Source organism: Babylonia areolata, chromosome 5 (assembly GCF_041734735.1).
Source record: "Babylonia areolata isolate BAREFJ2019XMU chromosome 5, ASM4173473v1, whole genome shotgun sequence".
NCBI classification, from domain to species: domain Eukaryota; kingdom Metazoa; phylum Mollusca; class Gastropoda; order Neogastropoda; family Buccinidae; genus Babylonia; species Babylonia areolata.
In genome coordinates, this window is record NC_134880.1 from 16182353 (window position 1) to 16203168 (window position 20816).

The following is a 20816-nucleotide window of genomic DNA, read 5'->3' on the forward strand; positions in this document are numbered from 1 at the left end:
CATGTCCTTATCCCATACACTAATCATGCAAGTATGAAGTGGCTTTTCTTTAAGGAACTCTCAAACATCTTGACATTCCAGGTGATGTTCAACTTATCCATCCCTCACACTAATCATGCAAGTATGAAGTGGCTTTTCTTTAGCAACTCTCAAACATCTTGACATTCCAGGTGATGTTCAACTTATCCATCCCTCACACTGATCATGCAGGAATGAAGTGGCTTTTCTTTCAGGAACTCTCAACCGTCTTGACATTTCAGGTGATGTTCAACAGTATGTTATCCATCCCTCACACTGATCATGCAGGTATGAAGTGGCTTTTCTTTCAGGAACTCTCAAACATCTTGACATTCCAGGTGATGTTCAACAGTATGTTATCCATCCCTCACACTAATCATGCGGGTATGAAGTGGCTTTTCTTTCAGGAACTCTCAACCGTCTTGACATTCCAGGTGATGTTCAACTTATCCATCCCTCACACTGATCATGCAGGAATGAAGTGGCTTTTCTTTCAGGAACTCTCAACCGTCTTGACATTTCAGGTGACGCTGTACAGTGTGTCCTGTCATCCATCCCTCACCCTAATCATGCAGGTGTGAAAATGTAGGTCATCTTGCTATTTCAGATGATGGTTCGAACATCGGACATCCGTGTGTCGGAGCGTGTGTGTCTGTCGTCCATCACCCTCAGCCGATACGCCACAGTCTACAACGACCTGATAGAGGAGGTGAGCTTTGCGGCTGAGCTTAACTCACTGTCCACGTTTTACTGATGTGATGGGGCTTCGGTGTGCGTGTGTGTGTGTGTGTGTGTGAGTGTGTGTTTGAGTGTGTGTGTGTGTGTGTGTGTGTAAGGTAAGGAGGGTGGATGAGAGTTTGTGCATGTGTGTTTATTTGAAGTGAAAGCGAGTGAGGGTCTGGGAGTCTCTGTGTGTGTGTGTGTGTGTGTGTGTGTGTGTGTGTGTGTGTGTAGATAGCTAGATAGATGAGATAGATGTAGGTCTCTCTCTCTCTCTCTCTCTCTCTCTCTCTCTCTCTCTCTCTGTCCATATATATATATTTTTTTTTCTTGTACATTGCTGTACATTCTTGCAAATTATGTTTCCACAATGACTGTATGATGGCAAACACACACACACACACACAGACACACACACACACACACACACACATATGAACAACACACTCTCTGCACGGTTCCTGTTGGCAATATTGAGCGTTGCATGTCTTTTGTGCGTTCATATCGTGCATCGTTTGAGTAGCGTACCCCCACGCGTGAATTGCTCTTGTTGAGCTGATAGAGTATTCTGTGTCTGTTTTCACCCTGTGTGCTGTGCTGTGCCGTGCTGTGCCTGCCGACAGATTGACCCCGTGACAGTGAAGAACCTGGACAAGAACCTGTTCCTGAGTGACGAGATCCGTGAGGTGTACAGGGAGATCATGAAGACTGTGCCCTCCGACCACCTCAACCTGGACCATGTCAGTCGCCATGTCGTCTTCGTCATCGTCGTTGTCATCGTCATCATCATTGTCATTATCATCATCATTGTTGTCATCGTCTTCGTCGTCATCATTATCATCATAATTATCATCATTATCGTTGTCAACATCATCATCATCATCTTTATTGTCTAGGTCATCATCATTGTCATTATCGTAATTGTTGTTGACATCATTGTCATTATCATGATTAGCGTTGTCATCTTCATCATCATTGTCGACATCATCATTATCGTTGTCATCATCATTACTGTCTTGGACATCATCATTGTCATCATCATCATTATCGTCATTATCAACATCATCATCATCATTGTTGTTGGCATCATCATCATCATTGTCTTCATTGTCATCATAGTCATTTTCATCATCATTTTTATTGTTGTTGTTGTCATCATCATCATTGTCGTTATCATCTTCATCATCCTCATAGTCATTGTCATCATCATTATCATTGTTGTCATTGTCCTCCTCTTCCTCCACCTCCTCGTCTACATCATCATCATTGGTGTCATCATTATTGTAATCATCATTATCATTATCACCATCATAATCATCATCATAATTATAACATATGGCATTTATACATGTATATTTCTGCACCTTTGTATGTCTCTGTGACTTTGTGCATGTGTGTGTATGTGTGTGTGTATGTGTGTGTGTGTGTTTACATTTCTTTGTGTGCATTTGTTGTGGATGTGCACACACATGTGTGCTCGTATGCATCCATGCGAACATTATATAACGTGTGCATGCACATCACACATAACAACCAACTTGTCACCAGAATAACTACAACCCAACAAACTCCAAAACACCTCATGCACAGATTACAGAATACAGCTGATGTAAAATGGGTGTGTGGCCATCCTCACAGGACATGGTGGTGGTGGTGACAGTGATGTAAAATGGGTGTGTGGCCATCCTCACAGGACATGATGGTGGTGGTGGTGGTGGTGGCAGTGATGTAAAATGGGTGTGTGGCCATCCTCACAGGACATGATGGTGGTGGTGGTGGTGGTGGCAGTGATGTAAAATGGGTGTGTGGCCATCCTCACAGGACATGATGGTGGTGGTGGTGGTGGTGGCAGTGATGTAAAATGGGTGTGTGGCCATCCTCACAGGACATGATGGTGGCGGTGGTGGTGGTGGCAGTGATGTAAATGGGTGTGTGGCCATCCTCACAGGACGTGATGGTGGCGGTGGTGGTGGCAGTGATGTAAAATGGGTGTGTGGCCATCCTCACAGGACGTGATGGTGGTGGTGATGGTGGCAGTGACGTAAAATGGGTGTGTGGCCATCCTCACAGGACATGATGGTGCAGTGATGTAAAAGGGTGTGTGGCCATCCTCACAGGACATGATGGTGGGGTGGTGGTGGTGGCAGTGATGTAAATGGGTGTGTGGCCATCCTCACAGGACGTGATGGTGGCGGTGGTGGGTGTGGCAGTGATGTAAAATGGGTGTGTGGCCATCCTCACAGGACGTGATGGTGGTGGTGGTGGTGGCAGTGAGTAAAATGGGTGTGTGGCCATCCTCACAGGACATGATGGTGTGTGGTGGCAGTGATGTAAAATGGGTGTGTGGCCATCCTCACAGGACGTGATGGTCTGGTGGTGGTGGCAGTGATGTAAAATGGGTGTGTGGCCATCCTCACAGAACATGATGGTGGTGGTGGTGGTGGTGGCGGCAGTGATGTAAAATGGGTGTGTGGCCATCCTCACAAGACATGATGGTGGTGGTGGCAGTGATGTAAAATGGGTGTGTGGCCATCCTCACAGGACGTGATGGTGGTGGCAGCACCAGAGTCGGTCAACATGGCGGGCACCATGGCGTCAGCCTCGCTGGGCAAGAAGGTCAGCCAACGGGTCATCAACCCCGCACTGTACCGCGAGAAGTCCCCGCCCTGGGGACACCAGGACATGAAGGCTTGGGCACGCACGTACGTCACGCTTCATCGATAACACTTTTCCGTTTTTTTTTCTTTTTTTCTTTTTGTCATTGCTATGAAAACAAATATTCAAAAAAAAAAAAAAAAAGAATAAAAGAGAATTGGGGGTGATGATTACTACTAGGCAACCACTCCACTTAGTTTCAGTTTCAGTTCCTCAACGAGGTGCACTGCGTTTGGACAAATCCATATACGCTACACCATATCTGCTAGGCAGATGCGTGACCAGCCAGCATAGCCCAACACACTTAGGCCTTGAGTGCTTGCATATATATATTTGTTTACCTATCAGAGTGGATTTCTTTGACAGAATTTTGCCAGAGGACAGTACACTCGTTGCCACGGTTTCTCTTTCAGTGTGCCAAGTGCGTGCTGCACACGGGACCTCGGTTTATCGTCTTGTCCGAATGACGAGACGCTCAGTTCGATTTTCCAGTAAAACTTGGGAGAAAGAGCGAGAGCAGGATTCAAACCCAGACCCTCACAGATTCTGTATTGACAGATGAGCATCTTGACCATTCTGCCACCTTCCACTCCATTGATATATAATAGTGACCACTACACTGTGGGGTGCCAGGAGTCTTTAACTCTTTCATCCAGGGATCATGTTCAAAGGGACTGTTTTTCACATGGTAACAAAGCTTGACAGCCACAGCCAGTTTCCCCATCAACAGAACAATGACTAACCTATGCTTCCTGACCCAGTTTGAAGTGAACACGCCCATTGTGTTGTTTTGACATGAACCAAGAACTGCAAGAATGCAACTGAAAGCACTGTATCTAAAAAAATTTGGTGCTGGGGAGTTGTTGTTTTTCTCAAGAAACTTGGCAGTGAAAGAGTTGAGTATAAGCTGTATCCCCGCTTTCTGGAAATACTCTGCTAGAAATTTCCTCTTTTCTTTGGGTGTCTTTGTTTCTACCTACTTGTTTTTCTTCCTTCACTGCTGTCTGCTTTTTCTGCCTTTCCAGTCCATTCTCCCTTTCTTTCTCTTTTACCCAGCAAGCCATGACACTTTTTTTCCTGTCTTTTCTGTAAAAACTATGATGTTCTGTCAGTGCTGTTTTGCTCTGATGATTAGGTCGTGATATTGTATACACTGGGAAAGGCACTAGCTGTCCATTCCACAATGTTATAATGGCCTTTTCTTTTTTCCTTTTTTTAAATACTTTTTCTTCTTCTTTTAAAAACGTTTTGCTTGAAAGGAGGCTTAATCTTTTTTTTTTCTTTTTTTTAAATTTTGTAATCAGGGGATGATGAATTAGGTGGAATTAGCTGCTGACACCACCAGCACAGCCTTGTCTTATTTGCCTTAAGGAGCTTAATGATTAGGATAATATGTCATGATATGATTGTCTTGAAGGTTTTGTTTTTGGTTTTTGTTTTGTTTTTTGTTTTTGTTGTTGTTGTTGCTTTTTATCAGACGTGACAGGGCTATGTGTTGGATGCAGTTGGATTTTTTTTTATTCAGTTTGGCAGTCCTGAAATGGCCCTGTGTGGCTGGCTGGACTATAAGCAACAATGTCAATGGATCTGTTGTCTTTTCCAGGCCGACAAACCCCCCAAAGAACTTCCAGGGAGAAAACATCTTTGCTCCCATTGTGAGTATTGTTCATTTTTTCTCTGTGTATGTGTGTGTGTTTGTGTGCATGTGTGTGTGAGTGTGTATGTGTGTGTGTGTGTTTCTGTGTGTGTGTGTGTGTGTGTGTGTGTGTGTGCCCTGGTAAACTTTAACAGTGTCATTTTCTCAGGAAATACTTTGTCTGCCAATACTATAAATTTGGATAAAACACAGCGAGGAAAACATCTTCACAGTTCATACTAATAATAGGTTGTAAGTGTTCCGGATCAAAACTGTATTTCCAGATCATCAATGGTTTATTTTGTTGAGGATAAAAAAATATAATAAAATCACAATTTGTTGTTTGGTTTGAAGACAGACTGACCTCGTTTTTGTTGTTTGCAATCAAAAGACAAGAAACACAAATTGTGGACAGACCACACACAGTGACACCAATGACACCATTGACGTGTTTACTGCAGCGGACACTGAATTCACTAGAATGAACATGAAAAAGAAATTGAATGGACAGCGTTGTAGTTTCTGTCAGCCTGTCAAACATGCGGATCTGGACTGAGAAAGCAGCTATACCTTGCAGGGTGCCTGAAGCAAGGGAAACGGCTCCTTTACGGTGGACTTTATAGAGTTTTTAAAATGATTGAGATATACAAAAATAACATGATGTAAATGGCATCATCACCTCAAATACTGTAATGGATATATGATGAAGAAAAAAAGAAACAAACACTTTTAGATATTTATCTTTGAACATCATTGGTAGGTACACATTAGTTCTGAAAGTAAGTCTTTAGTCTCAAATTGAATGTGTTTTGTTTGGATTTACTTTCATATTCTTTTTCTTTTTTTCTTTTTTCCCGAAACGTTACAGTTCTAAATACAGAAGACATTCGAAATTCTTTTTTTTTTTTTGGCTGGATAAAGTGTGTATCACAAGTAAGTCTTGAAGGCCTTGCCTCTCTTCTTCATTATAATAATTATGTTCAGTGTCGATTTGATAAGCTGTCTGAAAAGAAACAAAGTTCATTAATTAACATTATTGGTAGAACGTAAGTGTAGATATGTAGCCTTCCAGGCAGTACAGTGCCACATTACGATACCTGACCTTTTGCACAAACTCAATGCCATTACGATGTTTTTCTTTCTCCCCCCCAACAGCTGGAGGAACTGAGAGGCAGAGGAGACTGTGTGAAACATGAGGTCTTTTTCTGTGTTGGAATGGCTCTCTGTCCTAGTGTTTTGGTTGTTTTGGGTGACTGGTTGGGGGCTGATAATTATTTGGATTGGTGGAGGGGCTTTTTTTTTTATATACATATATTATTTTATGATATTATATTATTGTTGTTGTTTGTTTCCTCTCTGCAGGTTATGTGTTACTGCTATGATTTTGGCCAAGTGGCTCGAACATCTTGTTTCGTTTTTGTTTTTGTTTTTTGATTGAAAAAGAAAAAAAAAACACTGTTGTTGTTGTTTCTTTTTTTCTTTTTTTTCTTTTTTTTTTTTCTCTCTCTCTTTCATGTTGGGGTGTGTACATTGGATATCTGGCCTTGGTGCTGTGGTTTTGTGCTAGTGGATCTTCTTCTGTTTTTGTGGGCTGCAACTGCCACGTTCACTCGTATATACGCAAGTGGGATTTTACATGTATGACTGTTTTTAACCCGCCATGTAGGCAGCTATACTCCACTTTCAGGGGTGTGCATGCTGGGTATGTTCTTGTTTCCATAACCCATCGAACGCTGACATGGATTACAGGATCTTTAACGTGCATATTTGATCTTCTGCTTGTGTATACACACAAAGGGGGTTCAGGCACTATGCAGGTCTGCACGGATGTTGACCTGGGAGATCGTAAAAATCTCCACCCTTTACCCACCAGGCGCCATCACCATGATTTGAACCCGGGACCCTCAGATTGAAAGTCCAATGCTTTAACCATTTGGCTATTGCGCCCGTCGTGCTAGTGGATGAAGAAGGGTTTTGTTTTATTGTTATTGTTTTGTCAATGGGGGATGGGGTGGGGGTGGGGTGGGGGTTCAGGGGGGGGGGGGGTTCCTCCCTCCTTCTGCTCTACACCCGCCCCCCCCCCCCCCCCCCTCCCCCCACACACACACCCTCCTCCCTCCCCCGAGTCCCCCACTCTTTTCTTGTTTGGATACCAAGGCCTGGTTGCATGAGCAAATAAGTCGATGAAATTAGCGTAGACTGAGCAAACTTAATGCTGGAAAGATCACTTATGTAAACCATCCCTGGTATTTTGTGAATGACTGTCACATTTCCATGATCATTTTTATGCCTTTTTTTCTTTTTTTGTTTCTTCTTTTATGCATGTTTTGTGTGTGTGTGTGTGTGTGTGTGTGTGTGTGTGTGTGTGACATGCTTTTTTCTTCTTGAATATTAGGTTTGATTGAGGTGCTGAGCATGAAGGCAGATCAAAATGTGTGTGTGTGTGTGTGTGTGTGTGAGAGAGAGAGAGAGAGAGAGAGAGTGAGAGAGAGAGAGAGAGAGAGAGAGAGAGAGAGAGAGAGAGAGAGATGCTTTTTTCTTCTTGAATATTAGGTTTGGTTGAGGTGCTGAGCATGAAGGCAGATCAAAATGTGTGTGTGTGTGTGTGTGTGTGTGTGAGAGAGAGAGAGAGAGAGAGAGAGAGAGAGATGCTTTTTTCTTCTTGAATATAAGGTTTGGTTGAGGTGCTGAGCATGAAGGCAGATCAAAATGTGTGTGTGTGTGAGACATGCTTTTTTCTTCTTGAATATTTGGTCTGGTTGAGGTGCTGAGCATGAAAGCAAATCAAAATGTGTGTGTGCGTGTGTGTGTGTGTGTGTGTGTTTGTGTGACATGCTTTTTTCTTCTTGAATATAAGGTTTGGTTGAGGTGCTGAGCATGAAGGCAGATCAAAAAGAAGCTAGTGCTTTGATACTTTTCCCCTCTTCTGTGTCACTACATGTCTTCTCTCTTGCTGATTGTCTTTTTTCAGTCTTTTTTTCTTTTTTTTGTTTCGTTTTCTTTTGTTGTTGTTGAGAATCTGTGTATTTGGTTGGTAGTTAATGAAAAAGGATCAGAGATTTTTTTTGATTTTTTTTAAATTTTTATCTTTTTCCAAAATTGTTTTCTTTCTTTTTTTTTTTTTTTTTAATTTGTTTTTACCCTCAGCACATTTCAAAACTGATGGCACAATTTTGAACTGACACATCGACTTAAGTTTCAAGTTGCCTTGTTTGTGTGTGGACATTTCTTCTTGGTGCGTTTAAGTTTGTCTCTGCCACTGATATTTTTCTAGCTGATGATTGAGGTCATGAGATCATGATAGGTGTTTTCTGTTTTCACTTTTCTTCCAGTTATTGTTGGCTTTTAGAGATTTATCTCGCATTTGGTCTGATATTTTGTAAGCTTTACATTATTTGATTCATGCAGATTTTTTTTTTTTTTTTTTTTTTCCCCCAGCGTATTCAATTTTGACAGATTTCTTGAATTTTAATTTTACAAATCTAGACAAGTGTCCATGGCATATTTTTTATTCACTGAGTACACTGTTTTATGTCATTTACATACAGGAATGAAGATGACTTCATATATCACACAGAAAGTGTGGCTCGTTACAGATGTATTATAAAAAAATAAAATAAAAAGAAGAAGAAAATAATAATAATTGAGAAGAGGTTCAGGTTAGAAATGGACAGACAGATAAACAGGCACTGTATATCATAAAAAGATATAATAAATAATGATGTATAGATGCCCTTTGTGTATAGAAACTTTTTTCTTTTTTTTAAGTATTAAAAAAAACCCAAAAAAACCCAAAAAACCAGAAAGAAGAAAATCCTGTTAAGATATGAAGAGTTGTGGATTCTCAAAGATGACATGACATCCAAAAAAAAAAAAAAGAAAAAAAAAGATATTGATAATCATAATGATGTATGGATGAGGCTTATGAATATTTACAAGAAGACAGTGTATTACCCTACAAAGATAATGTGGTCAGTGATGTAGATGTATGGATGCTGAATGTGAACAATGAGCTAATGCAAGTTGTTGTTTTTTTGTTGTTTTTTTCATTTTATTATTATTTAGCTTTGTTTTTCATGCGTGCATGTGTTTGAACAGAACATGGTGAACACAACAATGACAACACAATACTGATGATGGTGACAACACAACAATGATGACGATCATTTATATATATATGACAACTCAACACTGATGACAATGATGACAACACAACAGTGATGACGGTGGTCACGACACAACAGTGGTGATGGTGGTCACAACACAACAGTGATGACGGTGGTCACAACACAATGATGATGACAACACAACAATGACAACACAACAATGATGACAGTGATGACAACACAACACTTATGACAATGGTGGCTGTGGCAGATGCCCACAGTGGTGACAACACAACAATGACAACACAACACTGATGACGATGGTGACAACACAACACTGATGACGATGGTGGCTGTGACAGACACCCACAATGACAACGATGATGATAGCACAACGATGACGACAACACAACAATGATGACAACACAACAATGATGACAACACAATAATGATGACGATGGTGACAACACCACAATGATGACAACACAACACTAATGACAGTGATGACAACACAACACTGATGATGATGGTGACAACACCACACTGATGACAACACAACACTGATGACAGTGATGACAACACAACACTGATGACGATGGTGACAACACCAACACAACACTGATGACAGTGATGACAACACAACACTGATGACGATGGTGACAACACCACAATGATGTCGATGGTGACAACACCACAATGATGACAACACAACACTGATGACAGTCATGACAACACAACACTGATGACGATGGTGACAACACCACACTAATGACAACACAACACTGATGACAGTGATGACAACACAACACTGATGACGATGGTGACAATACCACAATGATGACAACACAACACTGATGACAGTCATGACAACACAACACTGATGACAGTGGTGACAACACCACACTGATGATGATGGTGACAACACCACAATGATGACGATGGTGGCTGTGACAGACACCCACAATGACAACGATGATGACAGCACAACAATGATGACAACACAACACTGATGACAGTGATGACAACCCAACACTGATGACGATGGTGACAACACCACAATGATGATGATGGTGACAGCACCACAATGATGACAACACAACACTGATGACATTAATGACAACACAACACTGATGACAACGGTGACAACACCACAATGATGACGATGGTGACAACACAACAATAATCATAATGATGACAACACAACACTGATGACGATGGTGACAACACCACAATGATGACGATGGTGACAACACAACAATAATCATAATGATGACAACACAAGACTGATGACAATGGTGACAACACAACAATGATGCCGATGGTGACAACACAGCAATAATCATAATGACAACACAACAATGATGACGATGGTGACAACACAACAATGATGACGATGGTGACAACACAGCAATAATCATAATGATGACAACACAACAATGATGATGATGGTGACAACACCACAGTGATGACGATGGTGACAACACAGCAATAATCATAATGACAACACAACAATGATGACGATGGTGACAACACAACAATGATGACGATGGTGACAACACAGCAATAATCATAATGATGACAACACAACAATGATGACGATGGTGACAACACCACAGTGATGACGATGGTGGCAACACAGCAATAATCATAATGATGACAACACAACAATGATGACAGTGGTGACAACACAACACTGATGACAATGGTGACAACACCACACTGATGACAGTGGTGGCAACACCACACTGATGAAGATGGTGACAACACCACAATAATGACAATGGTGGCTGTCGCAGACGCCCAACATGGACAAGGTCCACGAAGTGATGCACAACCCCACCAAGATGTCCCAGATAATGACCACCACGGCCAACATGCCCTCCTTCGTGGCCGACAAGATGTCACGCACCTACGCCTCCTGGCTGCAGTGGTGGAAGTCCACTGTCACCAGTGATGACTACATGAAGTATCTGTCCACTCTGGTGGGTGACTCTGTGTGTGTGTGTGTGTGTGTGTGTGTGTTTGTGGTGTGTGTGTGTGTGTGTGTGTTTGTTTGTGGGGTGTGTGTGTGTGTGTGTGTGTGTGTGTGTGTGTGTGTGTGTGTGTGTGTGTGAGGGAGGGGGAGGTGTGTGTGTGTGTGTGATGGGGGTATATGGGGAAGAGGGGAAAGGAAGATGTGCACTGTGGGGTGATACGCAACACAATAACTTTACAGTGCAGCACAACACAGGAACAACACAAGAACAACACAACACCACACAGCACACCACACTAACAACAGCACAACACAGTAACAGCACAACACAGGAACAACACAAGAACAACACAACACCACACAGCACACCACACTAACAACAGCACAACACAAGAACAACACAGCACCACACAACACACCACACTAACAACAGCACAACACAAGAACAACACAGCACCACACAACACACCACACTAACAACAGCACAACACAAGAACAACACAGCACCACACAACACAACACAGTAACAACAGCACAACACAGTAACAACAGCACAACACAGTAACAACAACACAACACAATAACAACACACCACCACACAACACACCGCACTAACAACAGCACAACACAAGAACAACACACCACCACACAACACACCGCACTAACAACAGCACAACACAAGAACAACACAGCACCACACAACACAACACAGTAACAACAACACAACACAGTAACAACAGCACAACACAGTAACAACAGCACAACACAGTAACAACAGCACAACACAGTAACAACAGCACAACACAGTAACAAGACAGCAACGACACGCACAAAAAATTGTCCGCAGGAGACAGATTACATGGGGGTGGTGTTCCACTTCTACGACTCAGAGGAGGGGGAGTCGGACGATGAGGACGCAGGGCCCATGAGGGGACGTGTGTCTCGCCGCACCATGTCCAGCAAACACCTGCAGGAGCTCAGGTACGCACAGGTGACCCACACACCTTGTTGGTACAGGTGCAAGTGTGTGTGGGTGTGGGTGTGTCTGGGGGCGGGGGGTGGGGGTGGATGGGTGTGTGTGTGTTTGTGTGGAGTTATTGTGGGCCTGTGTGTGTGTGTGTGTGTGTGTGGAGTTATTGTGGGCCTATGTGTTGGTGGGTGGAGTGGGGGCTTGGGAGTGTTGATGTGTGTATTGTGTGAGTATTGAGCACTGTTTTAAGAACTTTTTAATGATTGGGATGTGAAGCTTGTGCAGTGTGTGTGGAGGGGGAAAGGAGGATGGGGGAACAGAAGAGTCTGTGGGTCAGAGATAGGTGGAGGAGGGTAGTGTGTGTGTGTGTGTGTGTGTGTGTGTGTGTTTGTGTTTGTGTGTGTGTGTCTGTGTGTGAGAGTGTGTGTGTGTGTGTGTGTGTGTGTGTGTGTGTGTGTGAGATCATATTTTAGTGTGCATACTTTCTTACTTTCTCATAACTTACTCAGTTTTTGTTTGTATACATTTTATTCCGGTGTTTACACGTGTTGAACAGTGAATTTCTGTACCTTGGTACAGACAATAAACCAGTCCAGAGTAACAACATGGAGAGAGTTGATTCATCAGTGAACAAGTGTTGCAAACTATCAGACAGCACATTAAACAACATGAAGATAACTTTGCTGACACATCAGCTCAGAAAAGGAAAACTGGATCCGTAATTTTCAGTCTCTCGTTCGTTTTGAAGTGGAGTGATTATTGTTGTTGTCCATGGACAGTATAACGAGCACTGTCGCTGACCGATGTATTACAAATGATACTCTCCCCTCCCGCAACCACCATCCTGCCAAACCCCCATCCCTTAATAAAGTAGCTTCAAATTTCATCATCATCATTGAAACAGAAAAACAAAGTGTCCCAAATTTTGGACACCAAAGCGAAAAAGTAAAAAAAAAAAGAAGAAAAGAAAAAAAAAAAGAATTATATTGTTCTCTCCATTTCTTCTTCAGACCAGTCGGTAGCAGGAAGCAGAGGTAGGAATGTTTGTCATTGTTACGTATGCATGGTTACCCTGCGTAGGGGGGTTGTGTGGGTGTGGGCCAGGAAGAATAGAGTAGTCCGTGGCCAGCTCCATGACTGCATAGATCATCGCCCACCGCTTGCGTGGCGTCAGTCACAGGCAGGGATCGAGGGGCGTGTATGTGCGTAGGCCACCACTCAGCAGCAGAGCACTGGCTGTAAGTTTTGAAACTTCTTGCCCATGTCAGTCTGGTTCTCCAAGCCAACACTTTAGTGCTGTTCTGCCTCTGAAGTTAACCCCCATGTCTTGCGCTGTGGAGTACGCTCAGGTCAGTGAAGGGCTGTGGCTTGAGATGAGATAGAGGTCACAGGTCAGGGTGTCAGTCATCGTTGGGACTTCTTCCTCTGGGGGGTGGGGGGAGGGGGGGATGCATTACTTTTGTTCAGCAAAATCAGTCGCACCACTTTAAAGGAGTCGTCCTTGCACTTCACATTCATGCCAGACAGGCACAGCAGCCAAATGGTTAAAGCGTTGGGCTTTCAATCTTAGGGTCCCAGGTTGGAATCCCGGTCACGTTGCCTGGTGGGTAAAGGGTGGAGACTTTTCTGATTCCCAGGTCAACATATGTGCAGACCTGCTAGAGCCTGAACCCCCTTCATGTGTATGGGCATGCAGAAGATCAAAAATGCACGTCAAAGATCTGTCCCATAATTCATGTCAGCATTCGGTAGGTTACGGAAACAAGAACACACCCAGCATGCAACCCCCCACCCTTCAAAAAAAAAAAAAAAAAAAAAAAAAGCCTACATGGTGAGGGTTCTTTCTTTATTTTAACATCCTTTCACTTTGAGTGATTAGATGGTGGGAGTAAAAACAGTCATATAATAAGTGAAAGCCCTGCAGCCCATGAAGGAAGAAGAAGAATCATGCTGTACTGGCTTCACTGCATTCAGGTTCAGCTGTCAAGGGGTTAAGTTTCCATCCTCCAATTTTTTTTTTTTTTTTTTTTTTTTTTCAATAATTAGGTCACCACCACTAAAGCAGTGGACGTCAGGAGTTGTGTCGTGGAATATAGTCTTTGTGTGGCTGTACACAGAGGGAAAGTGATGCTGCTGAACGCTTATAGCTGTTAGAGGCGTTTGATTGGCTAAGAGCGGGCCAGACTAAGAGGGGCGTCTTTTCACTGTTAGCCGCTCGAAATTTGGCCAAACAGAGCAAATCATAGGCCTAGTTTGCATCAGTTTGACATGGTAAGTATATGTAAACACCAAACATGGAGTATAATACAAACTCCTCCTGTTTTTTTTATTCTCAGGAGCAAGTGAAGACACTGCGAACAGTTAGAGCATCAACAAGCTGAAAACTTTGGTGTGCTTGGAAAACTGCTCATGCACACAGTGAACATATAACACAGTGGCAGCATTATAAACAACATCCAATATAAACTGAATCACGGGTGGGTCACTGTTAAACCGATGCAGTCAGTTTCCTGCAGGCGAGAGAGGACAGTGGGACTTACAGCCAGTGCTTTGCTCATGGGTCACTGCTTCTGATATCCTCTCTGTAGCTGGTCATGGTGTGGTTCTGTGTCTGAGACACAGAGAGAGAGTGTGTGTGTGAGAGAGGGAGAGAGAGAGTGTGTGTGTGAGAAGGGAGAGAGAGAGACAGAGTTGTAGATGATTAATTGATAAAAGCTAGCTTTGCTTGAAGCTGACGTTCATGATAATTTTGATTGTGAAGTGTAGTGTGCGTGTGTGTGTGGAGGTGTGTGAGTGTGTGTTTGAGTGTGTGTGTGTGTGTGTGTGTGTGTCTGGAGGTGTTTGTGTGTGTGTGTGTGTGTGTGTGTTTGCATGCAGGTTTGTGTGTATTTGAATACGTATTGCAGGTATATGTATCCACATCATTGCGCACATTATTATTCTTTAGTGTTAATTTCTGTGTGTTTGTTTTTGCATACATATGGTTTTATTTCATCACATTTTTACATGTTTTTTTTGGTTTTTTTGTTGTTGTTTTTTATTGCATTTTTGTTTACATTGCACAGGTCTTAATATAACGAAATAATATAACTAAAAAGTATGAATACAATACATTACATTAACTTAATGCCTAGCAGGGGAAAAAAAGTGTAAGAAGACAAAGACGTATGCAGAAGAAGAACATAGGCATACAAAATGCATATTTTACTTTTCTTTTCTTTTTTTTTTGTCACTGTATTAAATATGCACTTCGTTACAAACACACACACACACACACACACACACACACACACACACACACACACACACACACACACACACACACACACACACACACACACACAAACAAACAACAACGAAAAAACGTGATCACAAATTTTTACATGTTTGCATAGTTAAGGTGATGGCATATTGACATTTATTAGTGGTTCTGCTTATGGATATATACATAGGTAGGGAAATTGCCACAGCTTTATAACCAAACACAATTTACTTCTCAGTAAATGCTGACATGAACATGTACACACACACACACACACACACACACACACACACACACACACACACACACACACACACACACACATGTACATGTACATGTACATGTCCATGCACAATCAAATACACATATATGTTTATGCACACAAATATGTCTTTCATACATTGTTTGCCTACACTAACATTTATCACCATTCAAGGTAAAATATTGCGCAATCTCTTACTGACTGCTTCTCAAAAAAGGTCCAAAGTGAACATGTAGATGGAGGCTTCACTCACAAATAAAACTATCAAAACAGAAATAGTTTGCTAATCAAAACAGAAATAGTTTGCTAGCACAACCAGAATATGCTTGCTATACTGAGAATTAGATGCACACTGATACTAAACTTACATATCATAAGCAATGCTAACCTTTTTCTATCATAAACCTGCTTGCTGCAATCAGAATTAGATGCATTTTAATTGATGAAGGCTGCTATCATCATGCCTTAGTTCCTGAGACACACTTTGTAGAGTGTGAAACTCAAGACTGTTAAATTGCCTTTTTGATTCTGAAAGGTGCTTTCTGATTAAAACTTTGTGTTTGGTGTGCATCAGTATGTGTGTACTTGTGTGTATGTGTGCATGTGTGTGTGTGTGCGTGTGTGTGAGATCTTCAGTTTAATGTCTGTTCATTATAAGTGTTTATAAGATGTGTGTTTGTGTGTGTGTGTGTGTGTGTGTGTGTGTGTGTGTGTGCATGCTTGCAAATGCCCAGTATATGTGTGTGCTTGTGTGTGTGTTTGTGTGTGTGTGTGTGTGTGATTGCGTGGTTAGATGTGTGTGTATATATGTGTATGTATGTGTGTGTGCATGTGTGGTTGCATATTTGTTTGATGTGTTTGTATGTATGCCTGTGTGTGTATGTGTTTGTATGTATACATATCCATGCGTTTCGGTGTGTAAGTATGCATGCATGTATGCACACGCGTGTATGTGTATATGTGGCGAGTGTGTGTGTGTGTGTGCGCTCGTACACGCGCACCATGACATGGCATGACAGGCACACACACACACAAGAGTTGTGACGTCCACCCAGTCAGTAACATAGCGGTGTTCTTCCCCGGCATGGCAGGGAACGTGAGCGCAAGCTGGAAGAGCTGCGCGCGGTGAAGAAGGAGTACAAGGAGGGCGTGTGGAACGCCAACTGTGTGCTGATGGGGGGTCTGGGCAAGGACCCCTCCCTGCGAGGTGGGTGGGGACTCTCTTTAGCTGGGAGGGAGGGAGGGAGGGTCGTGTTCCAGGGAAGTGGAGAAGGAGGAGGAGGAGGGGGAGGTTGTAGTCTGGATTTCTTCCTCAGAGCTCACGACAGTGACGAGTCTCGAGCGGGTGGGATAAAGGTTTGGATCTCCCTCCCCCCCACCCCCCCTCACCCCCCAAAAGTTCATCTGAATGGTAAATGTTATGGCTTTTCATGAAGTGTCAATAGGGGTGAGAGTGTGGAAGGAGGGGGAAAGTGCTGAGATTCTTTTTTTTTGGGGGGGTGGTAGGGGGGAACCTCCAACCTACTATTATTTTTTCTCACACTCCTATTTTGCTTCTTTTTTTTTTTTTTTTTTATGCTGGGGGGCTCCATCCTATTTTTTGCCATTTTCTTTTTTTTTCTTTCTTTCTTTTTTCGTTTAAACATTCTTCTATTAATTACAATATACGACACAAAATAATATGATTGCAGCTGTCATAGATTTATTTTGCATTTCCCTCAACGTCTGTTGGAAGGGGTGTACCAGTTGTTCTTTTTAATTTTTTTTTAAATTTCACCTGATTCTTAGAAAGTCTTATTTTTTGTCCTTACCTCAAATTTACCTGATGGTGTGTTTACATAGTAATCAAGGTAGGTTGTTTGGGTTATTCTTTGTTTTATTTTTTTTAATTTCATGTATGTCTTAGAATGCTATTTTTGACTCACTTGTGTAAACAAAGTGAGTCTATGTTTTAACCCGGTGTTCGGTTGTGTGTGTGTGTGTGTGTGTGTGTGTCAGTGTGTCTGTGTGTCCGTGGTAAACTTTAACATTGACATTTTCTCATCTTGTCAGTTGACACCAAATTTGGCATAAAAATAGGAAAAATTCAGTTCTTTCCAGTCATCTTGTTTAAAACAATATTGCACCTCTGGGATGGGCACAAAATTTTTTTTAAAAAGAAGCATAATTGTATGCAAACTGCATTTACTGTTATATTTATATTTTTTGTATTCTCTAAACTTGGCACTTTGACCTCTTATTCTGACACAACAACAAGAGGAGTCATTATTATCATTTTTTTGTTCAAACAGGAACTTCTTTTGCTAAGCATGGAATTTTTATTTATTTTGCAAACGTTTTGGTGCAGATAGTAAAAAAGGGAAATTACTCAGTAATTAATACTAGGGGACTTAATTTATCACCAGTGAGTCTTGAAGGCCTTGCCTCTCTTGTTTTTTCTTTTCTCAGTATTTTTCTTTTACCTGATCGGTGTGGGAGTAGTGATTAGGGAAGAGTGTGCTGGTTATTTATTTGTTTTTACATCACTTATTTATCTGTTGATGTGCATTTGAATGAGCCTAAATAAGCACACACAAAAAATTCTGTTTTAATTGGTTGGAGCATACAATGAAATGTTTTGAATGGAATTGAAATGGATTGAAAACCTGAATGTCAACAATGTTGGGAATGTTGTCCCCATGTCTTCTGAACAAACAAAGAAACAACCCCCCTAGTTTTGTATTTGTATTTGTATTTCTTTTTTTCTTTTTTTTTTCACAACATATTTCTTTGTGTAAAATTCAGGCTGCTCTCCCCAGAGAGAGCACCACCCATTTTTATTTTATTTTTTTATTTTTTTATTTTTTTTGCAGTTTTATTTGTTTTTTGTATCAAAATGGATTTTTCTACAGAATTTTGCCAAGAACAACCCTTTTGTTGCTGTGGGTTCTTTTACGTGCGCTTTTTTTTTTAATTTAAAAAATTTTTTTTTACATTATTGGGGTTTTTCATGTCCGCATTAATGAAACTATTTTCTTCACATTTACAATTAGCACATGCACAAATAACACACTTACAAGTTGGCATAGCTTGTACACTACACCTGCACATCAAGTCCCACAGCTGAAAACCAAAACAAAACTACACTTGCAAATTGAGAAGACTGTCAAAAAGTGAATTTCTGGACCTGTGGCATAGACAGTAAACCAGTCTTGAGTCCTGAGTCTTGAATATAGTTTGTTTGTTTTTTAAAAAAACCTGACTCACTAAACACTTTGATAATTTCACCACACTATTTTGGTTTTCTCTCTTCCTGGTGAACATCGGATTTCTTACAGCTGTGTTGAGTTTTCGGTCTTCCTGGTCTACACAACAATTTTTTTATGATTTAAAAATTTTTTTTTTATTATGTTATGTTGGAGTGGAGTGATGGCCTAAAGGTAACGCGTCCGCAAGAGACGCTTCCAGTCTGAGTGCACTGGTTTGAATCATGGCTCAGCCGCTGATATTTTCTTCCCCTCCACTGGACCTTGAGTGGTGGTCTGGACGCTGGTCATTCGGATGAGACGATAAACCAAGGTCCTGTGTGCAGCATGCACTTAGCGCACGTAAAAGAACCCACAGCAACAAAAGGGTTGTTCCTGGCAAAATTCTGTAGAAAAATCCACTTCAATAGGAAAAACAAATAAAACTGCATGCAGGAAAAAATACACAAAAATGGGTGGCACTGTAGTGTAGTGACGCGCTCTCCCTGGGGAGAGCAGCCCGAAATTCACAGAGAGAAATCTGTTGTGATAAAAAGAAATACAAAGCAAATACAAATACAAATGTTTGTCTCTTCATGGTGTACATGTTGATTTCTTCACACTGTGTGTTGTGGTTTCTCTCCCCCTGGTGTACATGATGAATCATTCACACTGTGTGTTGTGGTTTCTCTCCCCCTGGTGTACATGATGAATCATTCACACTGTGTGTTGTGGTTTCTCTCCCCCTGGTGTACATGATGAATCATTCACACTGTGTTGTGGTTTCTCTCCCCCTGATGTACATGATGAATCATTCACACTGTGCTGTGGTTTCTCTCCCCCTGATGTACATTGATGAATCATTCACACTGTGTGCTGTGGTTTCTCTCCCCCTGGTGTACATGATGAATCATTCACACTGTGTTGTGGTTTCTTGGTGTTGCAGAGGAGGTGGAGGAGACAGAGGTCAGCACGAAGGCCCAGGACACTGGCCGCCTGTCAGCCAAGACGCTGCAGGAGAGAGCCAGCCTGGCGCGGCAGACCAGGGGACCGCTGACCACACAGAGAGGGTGAGTCACACAGGGCCAGCCACCCAGCACGTGATCAGGGCAGTGGGTGACTGCAAGTAACTTGGGCATAACCTGTTTCTGATTAGCTTGTGTGACTGCAAGTAACTGGGGCATAACCTGTTTCTGATTGTCATGTTACATGTTCAGGGCGGTGTGTGTAGCTTGTGTGACTGCATGTAACTGGGGCATAACCTGTTTCTGATTGTCATGTTACGTGTTCAGGGCGGTGTGTGTAGCTTGTGTGACTGCATGTAACTGGGGCATAACCTGTTTCTGATTGTCATGTTATGTGTTCAGAGTAGTGTGTGTAGGTGTGTACACAATAGTGTAAGAAAACTACCTTGCAGTGGCCATATAACAAGGTCCAGAGTCCTTGTGTAAACAATCGTCCAAGGGACTGTTAAGGATGGAGGTGGGGAGACATGCTTGCTTACCAAGATAGCCATCTTTGTCATCTTTGTTATGGAAAAATATATTGATAACTGTTCAGAATGATGTACAGCCATGGATCGTGTTTTTGTTTGTTTGTTTTTTTAATGAAAAACAACAACAAAACAACAACAATATAAAATAAAAAAAGAAAACCGGGGACGCCCTTTAGCAGGGGTGGACAAACCTGATGACAGAAGGGAAGTTATAACTCAAACATTGTGCATGATTCCAAAGGTGGCTATGGAAGTGTCAAAGTTAAGAGAAAACGCTCTGGACTCAAAGAGCAACTGTCCCCTAGTTGTATTCCTCTCTGATGTGCCTTCTGTTCTGGAGGCCCTTACAGGAGACAAACTACCTTGCCTCATGAAAAGACTCCAAGAAGTTGCCAAAAGAAGATGAGTAGTGCAGCAACGGGTGTCAGCCCATTGTGGAATCCCAGGCAACAAAGCAGCAGATCAGATCACCAAACTTTGAGAAAGAGGAAGT

The 20816-nt window shown here is 42.0% G+C and overlaps 1 protein-coding gene across 7 annotated transcripts in view; it reads left to right on the forward strand.

Annotated features, from left to right (window-relative positions):
- Window positions 1–20816, forward strand: part of LOC143281969 (coiled-coil domain-containing protein 87-like) — a 62620-nt gene that overhangs the window by 27560 nt on the left and 14244 nt on the right. For 5 of the 7 annotated variants that reach the window (XM_076587321.1, XM_076587325.1, XM_076587323.1 and 2 more), the window contains 9 exons: window positions 626–727; window positions 1362–1478; window positions 3280–3440; window positions 4997–5048; window positions 10932–11117; window positions 11958–12091; window positions 13091–13114; window positions 16696–16811; window positions 19775–19898. In XM_076587321.1, coding sequence (XP_076443436.1) covers window positions 626–727; window positions 1362–1478; window positions 3280–3440; window positions 4997–5048; window positions 10932–11117; window positions 11958–12091; window positions 13091–13114; window positions 16696–16811; window positions 19775–19898 — 1016 coding nt within the window. The remainder of the gene's footprint in view (window positions 1–625; window positions 728–1361; window positions 1479–3279; window positions 3441–4996; window positions 5049–10931; window positions 11118–11957; window positions 12092–13090; window positions 13115–16695; window positions 16812–19774; window positions 19899–20816) is intronic. The other 2 variants (XM_076587322.1, XM_076587327.1) reach the window with 1 other exon arrangement.